The 17,048-nt window shown below is 46.3% G+C and overlaps 3 protein-coding genes across 4 annotated transcripts; 1 reads left to right on the top strand and 2 right to left on the bottom strand.

Annotated features, from left to right (window-relative positions):
* Positions 1-541: 541 nt before the first annotated feature.
* On the bottom strand, positions 542-1,492 carry FAM32A (family with sequence similarity 32 member A). The gene is made up of 4 exons (XM_051639678.1): positions 1,401-1,492; positions 1,070-1,208; positions 891-944; positions 542-727 (listed from the first exon to the last, which is right to left on the bottom strand). Exons 1-4 carry the CDS (start codon positions 1,472-1,474, stop codon positions 659-661), a joined length of 336 nt encoding a protein of 111 aa, XP_051495638.1. The 5' UTR covers positions 1,475-1,492; the 3' UTR covers positions 542-658.
* On the top strand, positions 1,473-8,774 carry CIB3 (calcium and integrin binding family member 3). Its single transcript, XM_051639975.1, has 7 exons — positions 1,473-1,567; positions 4,292-4,298; positions 4,707-4,741; positions 6,434-6,545; positions 6,926-7,073; positions 7,948-8,143; positions 8,604-8,774. The coding sequence occupies exons 1-7, from the start codon at positions 1,473-1,475 to the stop codon at positions 8,623-8,625; spliced, it is 615 nt and encodes a 204-aa protein (XP_051495935.1). The 3' UTR covers positions 8,626-8,774.
* Positions 8,775-9,276: 502 nt separating this feature from the next.
* Positions 9,277-16,961, bottom strand: RAB8A (RAB8A, member RAS oncogene family). 2 transcript variants are annotated; one of them, XM_051639349.1, is made up of 8 exons: positions 16,831-16,961; positions 16,648-16,708; positions 16,379-16,439; positions 15,802-15,879; positions 15,295-15,384; positions 14,604-14,669; positions 14,165-14,215; positions 9,277-10,098 (listed from the first exon to the last, which is right to left on the bottom strand). In XM_051639349.1, the coding sequence occupies exons 1-8, from the start codon at positions 16,952-16,954 to the stop codon at positions 9,994-9,996; spliced, it is 636 nt and encodes a 211-aa protein (XP_051495309.1). In that variant the 5' UTR covers positions 16,955-16,961; the 3' UTR covers positions 9,277-9,993. The 2 variants fall into 2 exon arrangements, with proteins under 2 accessions (XP_051495309.1, XP_051495308.1); XM_051639348.1 differs by lacking the exon at positions 9,277-10,098 and adding an exon at positions 11,778-13,274.
* Positions 16,962-17,048: the final 87 nt, after the last annotated feature.

Raw genomic sequence — 17,048 nt, 5'->3', positions numbered from 1 at the left:
GGGGAGCCCTGAGCAGCCAAGGGGCGATCCTAGGGTTTTCAGGACAATCCTCGGGTTTGAGAGACAGGATTTGAACCATCAATCTCCATCTCTCCAAAGGAGCAAGGCTCGTAAGGCAGGCAGGGCACTTCACAAACTCCACGCCCAAAGTGTTCCATCAGGGCACTGCCCCTGATTTTATGTCAGCACCAAAATTAAATGAATGTAAAAGGACGAAAGCAGCATTTTAATAAGGAATCACATCGAAGGTACAAGTTGCAGCAGCTCCCCCACACCTCGGACAGAACTCCAGACAGAAATGCAGGATGTGGTTCCTACAGGCTACAGGGGGCTGTCAGACTCTGAACTTCCAAAAAAGAGAACTCTTAGTATCAAACAAACAAAGGGACATTTTCCAGCAATTGATTCTGGCCTTAATCTCACTATAAGTAATAAAAAAACCAACCCTCTGCACTTTTGTAACTCAGAGCTCATCAGCCAAGAAGAGACTTTGCTGCATATTTGGGTTTAAAAAACAATAAAGTAAGACAGTAGAAAGCCATAAAGGTTCAGGAGATATATTAAACAATCTGTATGGAGAGCACACGGATTCACATGGCAATCCTGTTCAGTAAAACAAAAGACAACTCCAGATCCCAAGCCTTGCAAGGCAGTCCCTTCACTTTGTCCAGCTGACTTTAGGAATGTCGTAATGCTCAGTCAGAGTATCCAAGTGCCTGTTGAAGTCCTAGGGGACAGGAAGAGAAAGAGAACGTTTAAGATTCGTTACTGACATCCCTGTTGAACCACCAGACCCTCTGCCTCCCTGCTCTGTGTTCACCCAGGTTCCTCCAGCCCGAGTGCTGATAAATACACCCTGGGAGGAGCCAAGGGGGATGATTTCTCTTTACCTCCACCCGCTGCTTATGGGTCTTGGATGCTTTCTTCAGGATCCTCTCCATTTGCTGCGGAAGGCACAAGACAGGCCGGTTACCTCCAGCCCCTCAGAGCGTGTCCGAGGGGTCGGTTGGGGTTTTCAATCCCCCCCATGATCCCCAAACAGGGTCCGTCCCAACCAGCCCGGCCTCACCCGCTTCTCCTGCATCTTCTCGTAGGCCACCTGCGCCGGGGTCTGCTTGTCCAGCCCGCGCTTCTTCTCCTCCTCCTGCTTCTTGCTGCTGACGATCTGCTCCACGATCTGCGCCTTCTCCTTCTTCTTCTTCTTCTTCCTACGGGCGGACAGAGGCCGCTCAGAGCCCGGCCCGGGCTGAGCTCCCCGGCTCCCCTCCGGTCTCCCCTCACCCTCCTCTCACCGCCCGGCCCCGCTCCCCGCACCGCTTCCCAGCCCCGCACCGCCCCGCTCCCCTCACCGCCCCGCTCCCCGCACCGCCCCGCTCCCCGCACCGCCCCGCTCCCCGCACCGCTTGCCGGCCCCCGCGGCCCCGCCGCCCTTCAGCCGCAGCGGCCCGCGCTGCACCGCCTCATAGTCCGCCATGGCTGCCGGGCCGGCCCCGCCGCGCCCCCTGCCGGGCCGGGCTGGTCCCGCCGGCCCCGACGAGCCGCGGCCGCCCCGGGAGGGCGCGGGGATGTGAGGAGCGTCCGTCCTGCCAGTGAACAGGCTCACACGGATCCTTCAGCCAAGCACAGGTTAGTGACACCCTGGCAAGACTGGGTGACTCAACAAGCAGGCACCCAGAGCCAGGTGAAGAAGGGTTTGTATTCCCTGCTCCCAAAGCTCCCTCCCCTCTTTCCCCCCTGCCCGGTCACTCCAGGGTTTACAGCCCAGCCCACGCTTCTGGTCATCCTGTCAATTCCCCCCTCCTGTTCACACGTTCCATTCTAGCAGGTCACTTTGTCCCTTTCAAGGTCTCATTCTGCCCTTTCCTGGCCCCGTGGCTGCCTTCCCAGTCCCCACCATGACCCGCACCCGCTGGTGTCCTCCTGCCCCGGGGAGCAGGGCACAAGGGGCTGTGTTGGGTCTGGTCTTGGCATCAACCCTGCTCCGTCTGGGGACCCCCCGGGTGGAGCCCAGTTCAGTCCCTCGGTTGCTGGGACCGTAAAACCCCCCCGGGGGTCACTGGGACCTGCAGAGATCTCCCTTCTCTCCAACAAACTATATATCCCTGACACGAGGGTATATATATATATATATAAACAAACCCGACACTATGTTTCTAACACTAGAATGCAAAAACAACACTACATTTCATTTCTAACAGAGACACGTCAGGACTGCGCTTCCAAAAAGAACGGCTAAGATCAAACAAAAGGGACATTTTCCCAGCCATTGATTCTGGCCTTAAATCTCGCTTTAAGCACTAAAAGGGGACAAAAAATAAAAATAAAATGAACCCCCTGCGCTTCTAAAAGTCAGAGCTGATCAGCCTTCCGGGAGGGGAGAGCGCGAGGAACCGGGGCCGCCCCACCTGGAAAGGGATGAATGTCACAATGAGACCGTCAGGACCCTCCGCTTCCAAAAAGAGCGGCTAATACCAAACAAAAAGGGATTATTTCATTTCCCAGCCATTGATTCTGGCCTTAAATCTCGCTTTAAGCACTAAAAATAGTGAGACCCGTCAGGACCCTCCGCTTCCAAAAGGAACGGCTAATACCAAAACCAAAGGGACACTTCCCAGCAGTTTATTCTGGCCTTAAATCTCTCTTTAAGCCCTAAAAATAAAATAAAACAATAACCCTCTGCACCTCAGAGCTGTGAGCCTGTTCCCGCGCTCCGTGAGGAGCGGGGTGAGACGCCAAGACCCTCGGCTTCCAAAAGAGCTGTGAGCAAAGGGACATTTTCCAGCCATTGATTCTGGCCTTCAAGCTCGCTTTAAGCACTAAAAAATAATAACGAAATAAGTCAGAGCTGATCACCCGCTCCCGCTTCCCTCGCTCCCTGAGGGAGCCGGGGCTGCCTGAAAGGGACGGGCTGAGACAGACCCGCCGGGACCCTCCGCTTCCGAAAAGAGCGGCTAGTACCAAACAAAAGGGACATTTCATTTTCCAGCCATTGATTCTGGCCTTAAATCTCGCTTTAAGCACTAAAAGAACAAACAAACAAAACCCACTAAAACCCCCTGCGCTTCCACACCTCAGGGCTGCGCAGCCCTCGCGCGCCGCCGCTTCCCGCGCTCCGTGAGGAGCCGGGGCCGCCCGGAGGGGAGCGGGGCGGGACGCCGAGACCCTCCGCTTCCAAAAAGAACGGCTGGTATCAAACAAAAGGGACGCTTTCCGGCCATTGCTTCTGGCCTTCAAGCTCGCTTTAAGCACTACAAAATAATAACAAAATGAGTCAGAGCTGATCACGCGCTCCCGCTTCCCTCGCTCCCTCAGGGCGACGCGCGAGGAGCCGGGGCTGCCCTGAGAGGAAAGTCGGAGCGTCCGGGGTTAAAAAAAAAAAAACGGCCCCCGGAGCTCCCCGCAGATTTCGTTTCACCTCGGACAGAACAATCCTGAACCATTTTTTTGGTGGAGTTGAAGGGGCGCCGGTGAGCGAGGCCGGCGTTTCTTCCCTGAGGTGAGATTTCTCGCAGGGCCCGCCCAGGCCGGCGGTTGGAATGACCGAGAAATGCAGGTTGTACGGCTTGTGATCAGTAAATTAAGGCTGCGGTTGTGCAGTCATAGGATCAGAGAATGTTTTGGGTTGGAAGGGACCTTAAATATCATAAATCAGGTTATGGTAATTAGTATTATAGGTAAATTAGGTTATGGTAGGGGGATTTAGGTTATGGTTGGACTTGGATCTTCAAGATCCCTTCCAGCCAGGATAATTATATCATTCTATGTAGATTCAACCCCCCTGCACGGGCAGGGACACCTCCCACTAGACCAGGTTGCCCAGTTCCTTCTCTCTTTTGTTTTAATTTTCATACAGCCTGTAATATCACGTTTCTCTTCACATGTATGCACCATATATTCACACATATTTTCAGTGTAAAGGCCATATATGTAGCAGTACTTACGTATCATGTCATGGTAATAGTAACTGTTAACTACTAGTAGTAACGTGTATTAGCAGATAATACAGAATAAAGGGAATAAGCAGATTTTATAGATATTACATCCAGTACTACCATTAGCATACAATGTGTATAACAGGGAAAAGTGAGAGGGAAAGGATAAGGAGTTACTAATTTCTAGTATTTGGTGTTAATTCTTAAAGACACTGCTAACACTTTTCAGTGAATTTACCATATCTGAAGGCACGAAAAAGCACAATCCAAGAAGTTTACCTGCTCCCTCAAATATATAAACAAGCAGCTCTTAGTTGTTGGGCTAAATACTGTAACGTGAGTCTTTGTTGTGCACCCAGGAGGGAGGTGAGTGATGCTGGATAAGGGCCTTAAACAGGCTGGTGATTTGATGAAATGCTCCTATTATGATACTTTGCAGCCTGTGGAACAGGGAAGCTGGTTACTTGATCCTCTGCTTTACCTGAACCTCATTGTTGCAGCTTTTAATAACTGAATGCCCAGACCTCCTATAAAGCTGCCTTTGAGGAAAGGATCATGGGACAAGAATCAGCATTCAGAGCTAGAAATGGGCAACAAGCAAACCATTTTCACTCCAGAGCAACTGGATGCATATCAGGTAGAAAACAAAGCAAATGGCTGGCTGGACAGAACATATTTTACAATAAAACTTAATTTATGTCTCTGTATAGAAAAGTTTGGGTAAATGCATGCTAAAAACTGTTGTTACATGTTGTATCTTTTCTTATTTCATAGGACTGCACATTCTTTACAAGGAAAGAAATTCTGAGGTGAGTCTTGTATGTGTATTTTGTGGGTGAAGGACTGAGATTGCTATAAAGATGGGTCACACAGAGAGTGAGGTGTTTTAAAAATACTTTTTAAATGTGTTTACACATTTACGCACAAACTTAAAGGGATACTTTTGGATAACCTGAGCATTTTTGTTGGCTTTTGTATGTACAAAACCTATGTTATCTGCTCTAAACTGAGCCAGAATTCTGACTTTTGTTTTAAGGTTCCAGGCTCTCTATCAGAAATAAATGTAAAATTTATATTTTAATACATATTTTGCCAGTCACATCCATGGTCCCCCCACCTTCTTTTATAACAAATGCTTCAAAATACAGTTATTATTTGGGATACTTTGCCTGGTTTATGAAAACCTTGATGATTGTGTCAAATTTTATTCACTTTTTTAATGTCTTCATGTAAATAATTATCTCAATACTCTAAAATGCATTTTCCCCAAAGCCTTTAAGTGCCTCATTGATGACTCATTTTAACCTGATAAATACAATTTCAGTGTTCTGTTGGTGAGGGGCTGAGAGCCTTATTGAAAAGCTCAATTTGTTCTCCTCCTGTAAAAAATTCTTACCCAGGTAGTAATTTGCATAATATTGAAGTTTCATTTGTCTTTGGGTGCACTGACAGAAAGGGAAGTGTTAGTTTCTGCAGCTCTCAAGGTGTCATCACACATTTTTTGCTCCTTTCTGTGAAGGGCAGAGCACAAATGACAGGTTTGTACAGGGCATGACCCTCTTTTGAACCTTCATATCCATGTGTGAATTCCATACAGAATCAAACATGAACAGGTCTGCAGTAATTGAAATCTGAATCTGCCTGCCTTTCCACATAGTCAGCAGAGGTCAGAACCATAACTGTGTCATGAAGGAGACATTTATTATTGATAAGGATCCTTTTTAAAATTCTATCCTCTTGTTTTGTTGGTAAGAGTTGCGAATGGGATCCTTTCTCTATCACAAGAACTGAAGCAAATAATGTGCTGAAAAAGTGGTGAATACCTTCCAGTAATTATCCACATGTCTCCTGAACCTGTGGAAAAACAGGAAGATACTCAGGGTGGATAAAAACCTGGCAGAGTTGGTCTCAGATCTCCCTCTTCTAGCCCATGGCTCCAGGCATTCAGGGTTTTGTTCTGACATTTAGACTGACTCTTTCATGCTCCAGTTGAAGCCCATTATTTTTGGTCACAGTCATTGTGGATGTGGAAAACAGATCCCTTTCAGCTTGCAACAAGTGTGTGTGTGTTTGGAAACTGTTAGTGGACCTTCAGGGTGAAGGGCTTGTTCCTTGTTCTGGTGAACACAGAACTCATAACGACACTCTGGGCCTGAAATGCCATCACTCCCAATGCAGAAATCAATCAGATTCTGTGCAAAATCTGTTTTCAGACACACAGCATCTGGTGGTTTGGCTGCCTGACCACTACAAGCATTTTCACCCAATTGTTCCGGCCTCATGAAGGCTTTGGATTTTTCAGCAGACACATTCTGTTGGGTTCCCTTTTCCAACACCATCCCTTCCCCCAGCAACCACAGGCTGCACTAGAGGTGACACAGTGACTGTTCTCATCCAGCTGGTAAGGGGTGCAAAGTGAGAAGGACACGGAAAAGGCCAACACCTTGTTCTCAGTGCTCTAAGTAACTTGTTCCCTAAAAGAGTCTTTCTTTCTGTTTCAGGCTGTTCTACAGATACCGGGATCTGGCCCCACAGCTGGTTCCACTCGACTACACACATAAACCAGAGGTGACACTTCCCTACGAGCTCATTGGCAGCATGCCAGAGCTGAAGGTACGCAGCAGAGAACACAGAACCCAGGGACACATTTCAGCCTGATCTACCCTTTTCATTTTTTTTTCTTTAATAATTCATCCTGTACTAATTGCTGGGAGGCTGAAATACAAATAGATCTTTGGCTATTGAAGTCGAAGGTCTTTCTGGAAGCTTCTAGTGGGTGATTCCCTGAAATTCCACTAAGGTTAAAGGTGGCTACTTTTGTACAACACTAGATGGGGACATAATAGCAGAAAGGGGAGTATTTGCCAAAAAAAAAAAAAAGAAAAAAAGAAAAAAAGGGGGTTAGAACAGAAATAATCTTGCTCCAATTGTGTCTTATCTGCACTGAAATAAATGCCATGGAGACTGAGCTTCCCCTGCTCCCTGTTTCCCAGGACAATCCCTTCCGCCAGCGGATAGCCGAGGTTTTCTCAGAGGATGGAGATGGCAACATGACTTTAGATGATTTTTTGGACATGTTTTCAGTGCTGAGTGAAATGGCTCCCAGAGACTTGAAAGCTTATTATGCTTTTAAAATTTACGGTGAGTGAGACATGGGTAAAAAAGTAAAGTTTGGGGAGATCCTGCAGCTTCGTGTAGGGATAGAAAATACTAATTTTAGCACCAAAATCCATGTAGTCAGTTATCTAGTTGGGTACATTTATAACACAGCCTTTCTTTTCATTGCATTTCAGTGCTGCTTCTCTCTCCTAGAAATTTCTGGGTCTTCTTTATCCTTTTGTCTCTTCCTTATTTAGGATTTGGATTTACTACAAAATTTACAACCTGAAGTTATCTGCAGCTTTCTAGAGCTGATAAACCTTTAAGAAATAATTCTGTCTGCTTGGAAAAATGCAGCACAAGGGATTTGGCTGCTCATAAATCTGTAGGGTGGTTGGGGGGGGGGGAGCAGGGAAACACACTTTAGCATTTTTCTCCAAGGCCAAATTTGAAGATTTATTTTTACAGTACCTTTTCCAGTTACTTTCTTCATGATCAGCTAAAGCCAAACAATATATCAAACGAGCAAACCAATATTTTTTTGTGATTAAAACTACATGATTCAGCAAAGACATTAGTAATGTGAATCCCCACCAGAACTGAACAGCCCATTCTTTTCCTTTCACACTACTTCTTGCATTTGCCAGAATGATTTTATTACAATTTAACATCTTAAATAATTTTAAATGATAACACATTGTTACCCTTATGTAAGATACTGAGGAATTAGTTCAGGATTTTTTTGTTGTTACTGGATTTTTATACAAGCATAACTGCAAGACTTCACTTCTGATTTGAAAGTTCTATTTATACAAAAGAATTATGGCCTGGGAACCAAACCCTTCCTATTAGGACTTGGCAGTCAACCATATAAAATGCTGACTTTTGTCACTTTGAATTGTGCTTCCTTTGACAGATTTTAACAACGATGATTACATATGCAAATCAGACCTAAAGAAAACTGTTAATAAATTAACCCGGAATGAACTTACCCCAGAAGAAGTTAGCCTGGTCTGTGAGAAGGTGATCTATGAAGCTGATGCAGACAATGATGGCAAGCTGTCTTTGGAAGACTTCCAGCACATGATAACACGGGCTCCAGATTTCCTCAGGTAACATTTGCTTTTAATTTGTAACTCAAAATTGCTCTTAGTTTTTGTGGTCAGAAGTCTATGGACTGTTTTCCTTTTTTCCTCAGTCATTCCAGCTCACTGTTCTTCCTTCACAGTTTCTAGTAGAGCTGCCCACTGCAGAGACTCAGAAAACAGAGGCTTGACAAAGTGTGGAAGCTTCTTTGTCATGTAAAAAGTACAAAAAGCAAGTCAAAAGTCCTAGCAAATTGAAAAGTGAATGTTAGCCCTGAAGGGTCCATTAGCTCCCTCAATGTGTAACAGTCTGAATGTGCTTTCTGACTCACCTTGCACAAAGCAGCACTCCAAATTTTGCATTTATTTCATGTATCTATTCCTTGCAAAATAACATTTCCAATTTACTGTAGAGTCCTAGGATTAATTGTAGTGAATCTTTTGAGCAGAGGGACACACTAGTGACCATTCCTTCCTCTTTTAATAGCACATTTCACATTCGAATCTAAGCCCAGTGAGAGATGCAGACAAAAGATGCTTCTTGAACCTTCAAGACCTACTGCTTCATCTGAGGTTACCATCCACGAGAGCAAAATGAGAGGAGCAAAGAGGACAATTTCTGGTAACTGCCTCAGAGAACTCTTGTCTCTTGTTTACCTCTTTAAAAGGAACCCTTCCTTAAGCTTTTCATCAGGATTTCCCTGGAATTTAACAAAATGTCTATTCCCTCCCACAAGCTAGAGCAAATCTGGCCTAGCCAGTGAGATGGAAAATAGGTTTTTAAAGTTCAGACACCATCAGGTAGTCAAGAAACTTGTATCAAATTATAGCTTTGAAGTCAATTCCAAAGAAAGTACCTTATCCAGTAGAAAAAAACCCTTGAAAATGGGTTAACCATAATGTGTTGAAACTAAATTGTGCAACCAACTCATCTGATCAGCTTGAAGAGTCTTAACAGTCAGTGACTCAATTTGCTCAAGTATTCTCCCAGTGTGTCACAGAAACCCACTACAGCTTCTGAGAAGAATGCAAAGCTCTCCATTTTAGAATTTCTAATTACATTCAAAATACTTCAAGAGTCTATCCCAGGTTTCCTGTCCCCCTTTTCCCATTTTTAGAAATACCCTCTTTTTCCACACAAGAATCTCTATGCACAAATAGAACAGGGCTGACAAACTAAGTTGGTAAAATTCTCTTTTCATTAGAAGTTTATTTATGCAGTGCTCAGGGGCCTGTACAACAGAGTAAAAACATACATACTGTATAAGAAACACCAGTTCTGTTTTTAATACAAACATGAAAATCAATGAGAAGTGTTTAAGAAAGCAGTTGTAATGTGGGAAGGGTGGCAGCCAAAAGTGGTCATTCTAAAACCAGTTTACAGTGATTTTGAAAAATACTGGGATCCATTAAGTTCCCTTCAAAACAAAGTCCCAAGTCCCAGCTCACCATGGAGCAGGTGATTCCTGCAGAAAGGCTGGAATCCCACTGAGTGGGAGTCACCTGCAGAAACAGTCACCCCCCATGATCAGTGGCAGCTGGGTCAAGTGATGAGGCAGCCTGGAATAATCAGACTGCTCGTTACCATCAAGGTTCAGGTGAACAGACCTTTATGTTATCCATCCATGAGGACAGAGGTCTGTCATTCCTCCCAGCCCCTAGGAACCTCTGGTACAAATGGAGATATTCTCCAGGCAGCTGTTTGTCCATGTCCTCTCCAGCATAACCCCCAGCCATTTCAAATCCAAGAGAACAAGAAATCATGGTAGCTTTGGAGCACAAGCATCAGCCAAAGGCACCAGCCCCCCCAGTCCAACCCTTAACAACTGCCAGTGAGATGATCAGCATCTCACACCAAAGGAGAGACCAGATAGTTTTCAGCAGCAGTACAGAGACTTACAATAATCCATAGGATTTATAAATCTGAGGCTGAAAGTCTGATGCTGGCATGAGGCTGTGATGTCAAGGAACATTCCATGTGCCTGTCAGTGTTCAAACACCAAATGTCACAACAGCAGCTCCACCATTTGGGGATAGACCAGCTACTGGCAGGTCTGCACATGAAGGGGTGAAGACTGAAATATTGCAACCAGCCTCAAAAATATGGCCAACCACAGAATTCTATAATCCTCATTACAGTAAGGGAATTTGAGACCATGCTCAAAAATGGGTTTGTTTCTCTACAAACCAAGTTGTTAATGGATTACCTGAATTTTAATGGCATTTAGACACCAAAAATGTGCAGTAAGCACAGGTAGTTTTTCATATCTACCTAAATTCCTGTTTTAGAAATCTTGTATCCAATCAGATTTCTTAGTTAAAGAAAGCTTAGGTATAAGCTTATAATACATTCCTCTATGCATTTACACAGTACCTCTTTGATCATTGTGTTTTCCACAACATTCCTATTTTAAAACCACAGTCATTTAATTATGTGATGGAAACCATCAACTACATATTGTCCTTCCCCAAGACCTGATGTCTGTATTTAGCAACACAGAGCCAAGCATACCTGCAGCTGCAGTGTCTGCCACCTTTTCCTGTCCTACATTTCATTTTAGGTTTCATGTTGCTTATTGAGTTCATTCCTGTGTCTAGCCTAGAAGTACAGTCATGTCTGTAGTCAAAGGAACTGTATGAAACTTCCTGAAATTGGGCTATAATGGAGTTGTTCATGGACTAAAACCAATCATTTTGTAGCAGGAAATAATGCTATAAATCAGGGACATAAATGTGTGCAACAACCAGAATAAGTTTCAACAAAAGGGCTTCACATACAGTCAGCTCTGAATGCAAGAGACTAACTTCACATTTAGAATATGAGTGAAAACCACAATTCCATCCTTCTAGTTTTATCCATTTGTAAATGAATACAGTTTTATCTCTCGAATCATCAATTTAGATGGTGTCAATGAGCAGCACCCAGTACCATGGCAAACAGTCCATGATCAGGTTAAACTAGCCACTTATTTTTCCAGTCACTTTGAAAAGTATCTCTGGCTGTAACACCTGGCTAGAGTAAAGGAGAAGGGTGGATGCAAGACAAGCCATATTTGCTGCCAAGCCATGAACAGATCAGTTTTGTGCAGGAAAACAAACTTCAGCCCGTGCCTCTATCACCTCCCCAACTCTGCCTCACTCATTTCTTGAGGCACACAAAGGCTTTCTCTCACCACAGGGGCACTGCTTGATGTAACTGCACTTGGAGGCATGTGCTGACTAGAAGGCTCTTCAGTAGCTCAACATGATTTTATCTTACAGATGTTTGTAAGCCCCTATGGTGCCTTTTCACCCAGTCCTCACCCTAAAAAGCCTCAAGTAAACAAACAAAAAACCCCATCATAAGGTTCTGGTTAGAGGAAAGCTTGACATGTGACTTTAATCATGTACAGAGCTCATCATAATCTGCTGGCTATTAAACAAAAAAAAAAGGTCATTAGCATATTAAATGCATTTTTATAACCCAGTAACTTATACAGCAAAATTTCCTTTTTCCATTTTAGAAAACCAGACAGTATTCCTGGTGAGCCCAATTGCATGCTGCAGATTTAGAAAGTTTAAGTATACTGATAGATCTCTTAACTACAGTAACACTTAGGAGTGCTACTTTGAGGCCACGGTACCACAAACTTGAAGAAAACAAAACTGGTGAGTAAATCCATTAACTTTAAAATCAACTTTAATTTTACCCTTAAGTGCAGTTGTCAATGTAAACAAAGCATATTAACAATTCCAGTGAGTTGCAGGACACAGCTGATAGGTTCATCTGCAGGAAACACACCCTCACTCCCACCACTCCACAGCAGACTCTGAAGTAGGTGGCTCTTACTGGCTCCTTCTGTCAGTCTAATTAAGTCAGGCTCAAGGCAATTAGCTACCTAGGAGCTTCACTTGGCCCTTACATTTTATACATCGGAATGTACTAGACTGTGTTTCTAGGAATAAATACACGGACTCTTTCCAGAGGCCCAACCATCATTGCATGGGTGCAGGTTACAACCAACTTGGTGCTGCTCGAAATCCCAAGCGCCGGGTGCCCAGCAGCAGGGCAAAGCTCCTCCTGGAAGAGTCTGTCTTCAGGAAGTGTTCGTCTGTGCAACATTTATTTGCATAAGTGAGCAAGTGTGCATGAGAACACACAACTGGAAGCAGTGCAATACATTTTCTTGTCACGATTTATAACTAGCTACTACATCATGACAGATCGGGAGTCGTTCTCAAGTAGAAGTTGGGACACTGAGTCCGTGTCCCTGCCCAGCCAGGGTGGGCTCCCCCAGGAACAGGTCACACTTGCCCAGGACTCGCTGCTGTCATCATCCCCTGTTAAACACCTCTACATTCTGGTGTATTTAATCAACCACAGTCAAGTCTAACATGGAGAAAGTAATTCCTGATGCTGACGTTTCATTGTATTTACAGCACACTTTGGTTTTTTACAAAAATAGAGATTCCTTCGAGGAGGATTTTGTTTCTGTTTTTAAACTTCAATTGTTCTTGTGGATTGTCTAGAACAACACAATGGAATACAGGACAGGCAGGTAAAGGATCTTCTCTTAGTAGCAGAGAGGTGGAGATGCAGAAAGCTTCTTTCTACCTTCTGAAAAGGTATAAGCCTGTACTGCTGATGGAAGTGCATGTATTAGATGTTCTGATGCCAGATGTTCTACCTGCATCTACAGACCCGGCTATGCACATCTACCTGTACTTTATGAATATTGGCAGTCAAGTTTCTTCTTTTGATCCTAACTCACTAACTGGGACACATCACAGGCAGGAGCAGGGAGGTTGAAGCCTGTCAGCAAAGGTGCTGTACCACAGGTCACCTGGGCCTGTCCTCCTCTGCTAGACAACACACGTGCCCAGTGGCAATCTGACAAAAATAAACTGGTTTCGTCTCCAAAACTGAAGAGTCAGACAGTTACTAAAATAAACAATTTCTTATCCAGATGGTCACAAAGTGACAAAAGTTTGCTGAAAACATGAAGTCCACAGACAGAGGAAATCTCACTCAGAACAGGCACAGTCCAGCTGGGTTGAGCAGATGCTCAGGTTAAGGCCAAGTCCCTCACAGGAGAACACAACGGAAAAAGCTGCTTTTCTTTTGCTGGTCTGGGGTGATTTTGACTCCCTGGTTGCTGCCCTGGGGGCTATTGCCTTCCTGAAGACACAAAGAACATTCAAGTTACTTCTCTTTCACAGCTTCCAGCATCTCTGTAAAATCCAACATCTACACGTCATCCATCCAGTTCCTTGCACCAAGCCACACACACACCATCAGTGAACCCAAGAGGAGTCTGCACTCTTTTATTTGAGCCTTATGTCAGCTATGAAGAGAAGTCAGAGAACATCTGCTCCTTCTGGCTTCCACTAACAGACACTATTCTTCTTCCTTCTATAAACTCCAAGACAGCTGAGATTAAAAAAAAATAATTACAGGACACTTTGGAATTGCCAGCAAGACTCAAAACACCAGGGCTCTGTCAGCACACCTGGGGTGCTCAGGAAAAGTAGAAGGAAACTTTGCTGCCTTCATTTCCCAAGGAACAAAATTACATCACTGGATGTTTATTTCTTGTACAAAGAGCAACCCAATCATTTTTCAGGCCACTTTTGCAAAAGTTATCAAAAAACTAACTAATCCTTTACCTATTTTTAAACATACTAGTTTGAAGACTACCCTGAAGTATGAAGTGGGCCTCCTGTAGGTCTAATTTATATGATTATTTTTTTTAAGATTGCAAAAGCAAGAACTGTCATTAAACTACTCTAGACCCACTCGACATCCCGTGAGGCAATGAAGGGATCGTTAGATTTAGAAAGTCTCAACCCTTGCAGCTAATTCCTGAAATGCTGAGACAATTGTTTATAAGCCAAGGTCAGAGCATAGCTTGACAAAACTAAAAATAAATTTCTATAACCTTCAGTGCATCCGCCATAAAAGAGACCACAAAACAGTTTTTATACAACATGAAACAGCATTTGCTGTTTGGCTTTTGGCTGGTGGTTTTTTTTCCTCTTTAGCTATGGGAAAAAGTAAAGGTTACTCACCAACTTCTTGTCCATTTTTGCTTTGATATCTCTTGCAAGGGTGAAAAATGCCTATGAGAAGTAAAACAGTGCAGTGTTACCTGCTAAATAGAATATATTCCAATGTTTTTATTTAGCAATAAGCTGCCTTCCCCAGTTTCTACATTTGCTCCTGAACTCCTGAAGAACTGCAGGTTTTCCCCCCCCAGGTTTTAATGCTTCTTTTCCAACTCCACCACCTCCTTTCTGAGCCTGAAACCCACCCTGGCACACACTGCTCACTGCAGGGCACATCCAAGGCTTTCCAGAGTGGGAAAACAGCTTCTTTTACCAGTGAAGCATCTAAAAACCCTCTGCAGTATCAACTGTTTTGTATCCAAGCAGGATGGGCCAGACTCCTCATGGCTTGTGTGCACAAATAACAAGACAATCAATAGAATGGAAAGGCTGCAGTACTTACATTCTCTATGTTTATATTTGCTTTTGCACTGGTCTCCATAAATTTAATCCCAAAACTTGCAGCAAGCTGAACAAAAGCAGGTTTCATGTTAGTTGGATAATTGCAGGAACAAGACCCATCCATCCAACCAACCATGCAGGCTCTGCCCCTCCTGGTGCCACCCACAGGGACTGGGATCTTACTCAGAACAACTTGCAGAAATCAGGCACTAAATCTCATTCCCATTGGCAGCTCTTCTGACAGGGCTTTGTTCTTCTCTCACACCCTGCACACGTTTTATTCTGCTCTTTTAACACTTTTTTTCACAGACACCTTGTCTGTCTTGTAACATCTGCAGTGAGAAGCACCTTCTCTACCTTGACCAAGTAACATCTGCCAGAAAAGACAACCTTGTCTCCCTGGCTCTCAGCCAAAAAGAGACATTCCTCCCTGTCCAGCTCCAACATGCTTTTTCTTCCTTGTTCTAGGAAATCCTCAGCTCCTTGCTTTGCACCCAACAATAATCAACAATACTTCTTAACACAGACTCATCTTTTCAGCAGTGGGGAAATGGGCTGCAGTGACAGCCTGGGAGTGTCCCTCAGCTTCCCTCAGGAATGTCACCAAGGTACCAGAGCAGCAATAAACCATCAAGACAAGCTAGATACTCTGAAAAGTCCAAGTTGAAAAATACTAAAGCTGCAGCACTCACCTTCTCCCCTTGCTCTCTGGAAACTTGTCTTTTGTCATTTGCATCACATTTGTTCCCAAGGATCATCTTCTCCACATCAGGAGAGGCGTGCTGGGACAGAGCAGAGGAAGGGCTTTGGCCTGGGTCTCTCCAGACAGACACCCCCAGAAGATGATGCTCATCACAGGGGCTGCTGCCAGCACTGGCTGCAGCTTCACACGCTCCCCCAGCCCCTCCCCCCAGCGTGTCCTGCACAGTGACAGGGTCTCTTGTGACAGGAAAACACCAGCTTTTAGGTCCCCTCATCACTCAGGGGCTGCAGCCCCCACGGCTGGAGCTCCTGAGCCAGCACAAGGAGATTCTGAGCAGCAGGACCTGCCAGGAGCTCCCACCGACCCTCAGCCCGTTTATTTTCCAAGTGCCCCTCAGCACACCCATTCAAGAGAAACAATTCTGAAACTTTTAAGGCTTCAACTACTTTTAGAGGAAGAAACATCATCTCTACTCTCCAGTAAGTACAGACATTACCTCTTCAATATTCCTGACCCAGTTCCGGATGTTTTCAAAAGACTTTTCATTGGTGATGTCATAGACTAACATGATGCCCTGAGGGTTAAGGAGACAGATCGTTTCAAGGAGCGTCACTTCAAGCCCGAATTAGAGACAACTTAACAAAAGCTGGGGTTAAAGCAGCCGGTTCCCGGTTCCACGCAACATTTAACTGCAAGATCAGACGCGCGTGCAGAGCAGAAAGCTGCTGCGGGAGCTCCCCGCGCCGCGGGAAAGCGGAGCACGGCGGGGAGCGCCGGGCCGGGAGCCGGGCTGGGAGCCCCGGGCTGGGAGCCCCGGGCTGGGAGCGCCGGGCCGGGAGCGCCGGGCTGGGAGCCGGGCTGGGAGAGCCGGGCTGGGAGCGCCGGGCTGGGAGAGCCGGGCTGGGAGCGCCGGGCTGGGAGCCGGGCCGGGAGAGCCGGGCTGGGAGCCCCGGGCTGGGAGCGCCGGGCTGGGAGCCCCGGACTGGGAGCCGCGCAGCTCCAGGTCAGACCCCGCGACGTGACCCCGGAGGCTGAACCGCCCGGGGGGCGCGACCCGCCCCGCCCGCTCCTACCATGGCTCCCCGGTAATAGGCGGTTGTGATGGTCCGGAACCGCTCCTGCCCCGCCGTGTCCCTGCAACAGACAGAGCACGGGGCTCACGCACCGCCCGCGCCAAGGGAGACCCGCCCGAAGCTCGGAACGATCTGATTTGAACTCGTCTTCAGATGCGCTCAAACTGTCCTTGGCTGCCGCGGCACCGGCAGCTGCTGAAGAGCACGGCCCGGTAAAACCTCCCGGTAAAACCCCCTTCCCGCAGCCCCGCCCCGGGCCGCAGCCTCACCAGATCTGCAGCTTGATCCTCTTCCCGTCCAGCTCGATGGTTCGGATTTTAAAGTCAATCCCTGAAAAGAGAAGCGGCTCCGTCACGCGGAGCTCCCGCCGCAGCCCCCGTTAACGTTAACCCTTCCCCGCCCGCCCCCCGCAGCCCAGACCCGGGCGCCGGGGCCGCCCCCGCGGGCCGCACCGATGGTGGAGATGAAGGTGGCGTTGAAGGCGTCCTCGGAGAAGCGGAAGAGCGCGCACGTCTTCCCCACGCCCGAGTCGCCGATCAGCAGCAGCTTGAACAGGTAATCGTAGGTCTTCGCCATGTTCGCGGGCCCCGCCCCCCGCCGCGCGCCCCGCGCTGATTGGCCGAGCCGGGCGCGCGTCACCGCGGAGCCCGCGCCCCATTGGCCGCCGGCC

Source organism: Apus apus, chromosome 24 (genome assembly GCF_020740795.1).
Source record: "Apus apus isolate bApuApu2 chromosome 24, bApuApu2.pri.cur, whole genome shotgun sequence".
Taxonomy (NCBI): Eukaryota; Metazoa; Chordata; class Aves; order Apodiformes; family Apodidae; genus Apus; species Apus apus.
This window is presented reverse-complemented; position numbering and strand designations above follow the sequence as displayed.

Excerpts from the sequence above, each read along its gene's own strand:
- CIB3 (XM_051639975.1), top strand. The coding sequence starts at position 1,473 with ATGGCTGCCGGGCCGGCCCCGCCGCGCCCCCTGCCGGGCCGGGCTGGT. Across the intron at positions 7,074-7,947 it reads TTATGCTTTTAAAATTTACG|ATTTTAACAACGATGATTAC; the intron begins GTGAGTGAGACA and ends TTCCTTTGACAG. Across the intron at positions 8,144-8,603 it reads CGGGCTCCAGATTTCCTCAG|CACATTTCACATTCGAATCT; the intron begins GTAACATTTGCT and ends CTCTTTTAATAG.
- FAM32A (XM_051639678.1), bottom strand. The coding sequence starts at position 1,474 with ATGGCGGACTATGAGGCGGTGCAGCGCGGGCCGCTGCGGCTGAAGGGC. Across the intron at positions 1,209-1,400 it reads GCCGCGGGGGCCGGCAAGCG|GAAGAAGAAGAAGAAGAAGG; the intron begins GTGCGGGGAGCG and ends GTCCGCCCGTAG. Across the intron at positions 728-890 it reads CCCATAAGCAGCGGGTGGAG|GACTTCAACAGGCACTTGGA; the intron begins GTAAAGAGAAAT and ends CCTGTCCCCTAG.
- RAB8A (XM_051639349.1), bottom strand. The coding sequence starts at position 16,954 with ATGGCGAAGACCTACGATTACCTGTTCAAGCTGCTGCTGATCGGCGAC. Across the intron at positions 16,440-16,647 it reads AGGATCAAGCTGCAGATCTG|GGACACGGCGGGGCAGGAGC; the intron begins GTGAGGCTGCGG and ends TGTCTGTTGCAG. Across the intron at positions 15,385-15,801 it reads GGGTCAGGAATATTGAAGAG|CACGCCTCTCCTGATGTGGA; the intron begins GTAATGTCTGTA and ends GCTCTGTCCCAG.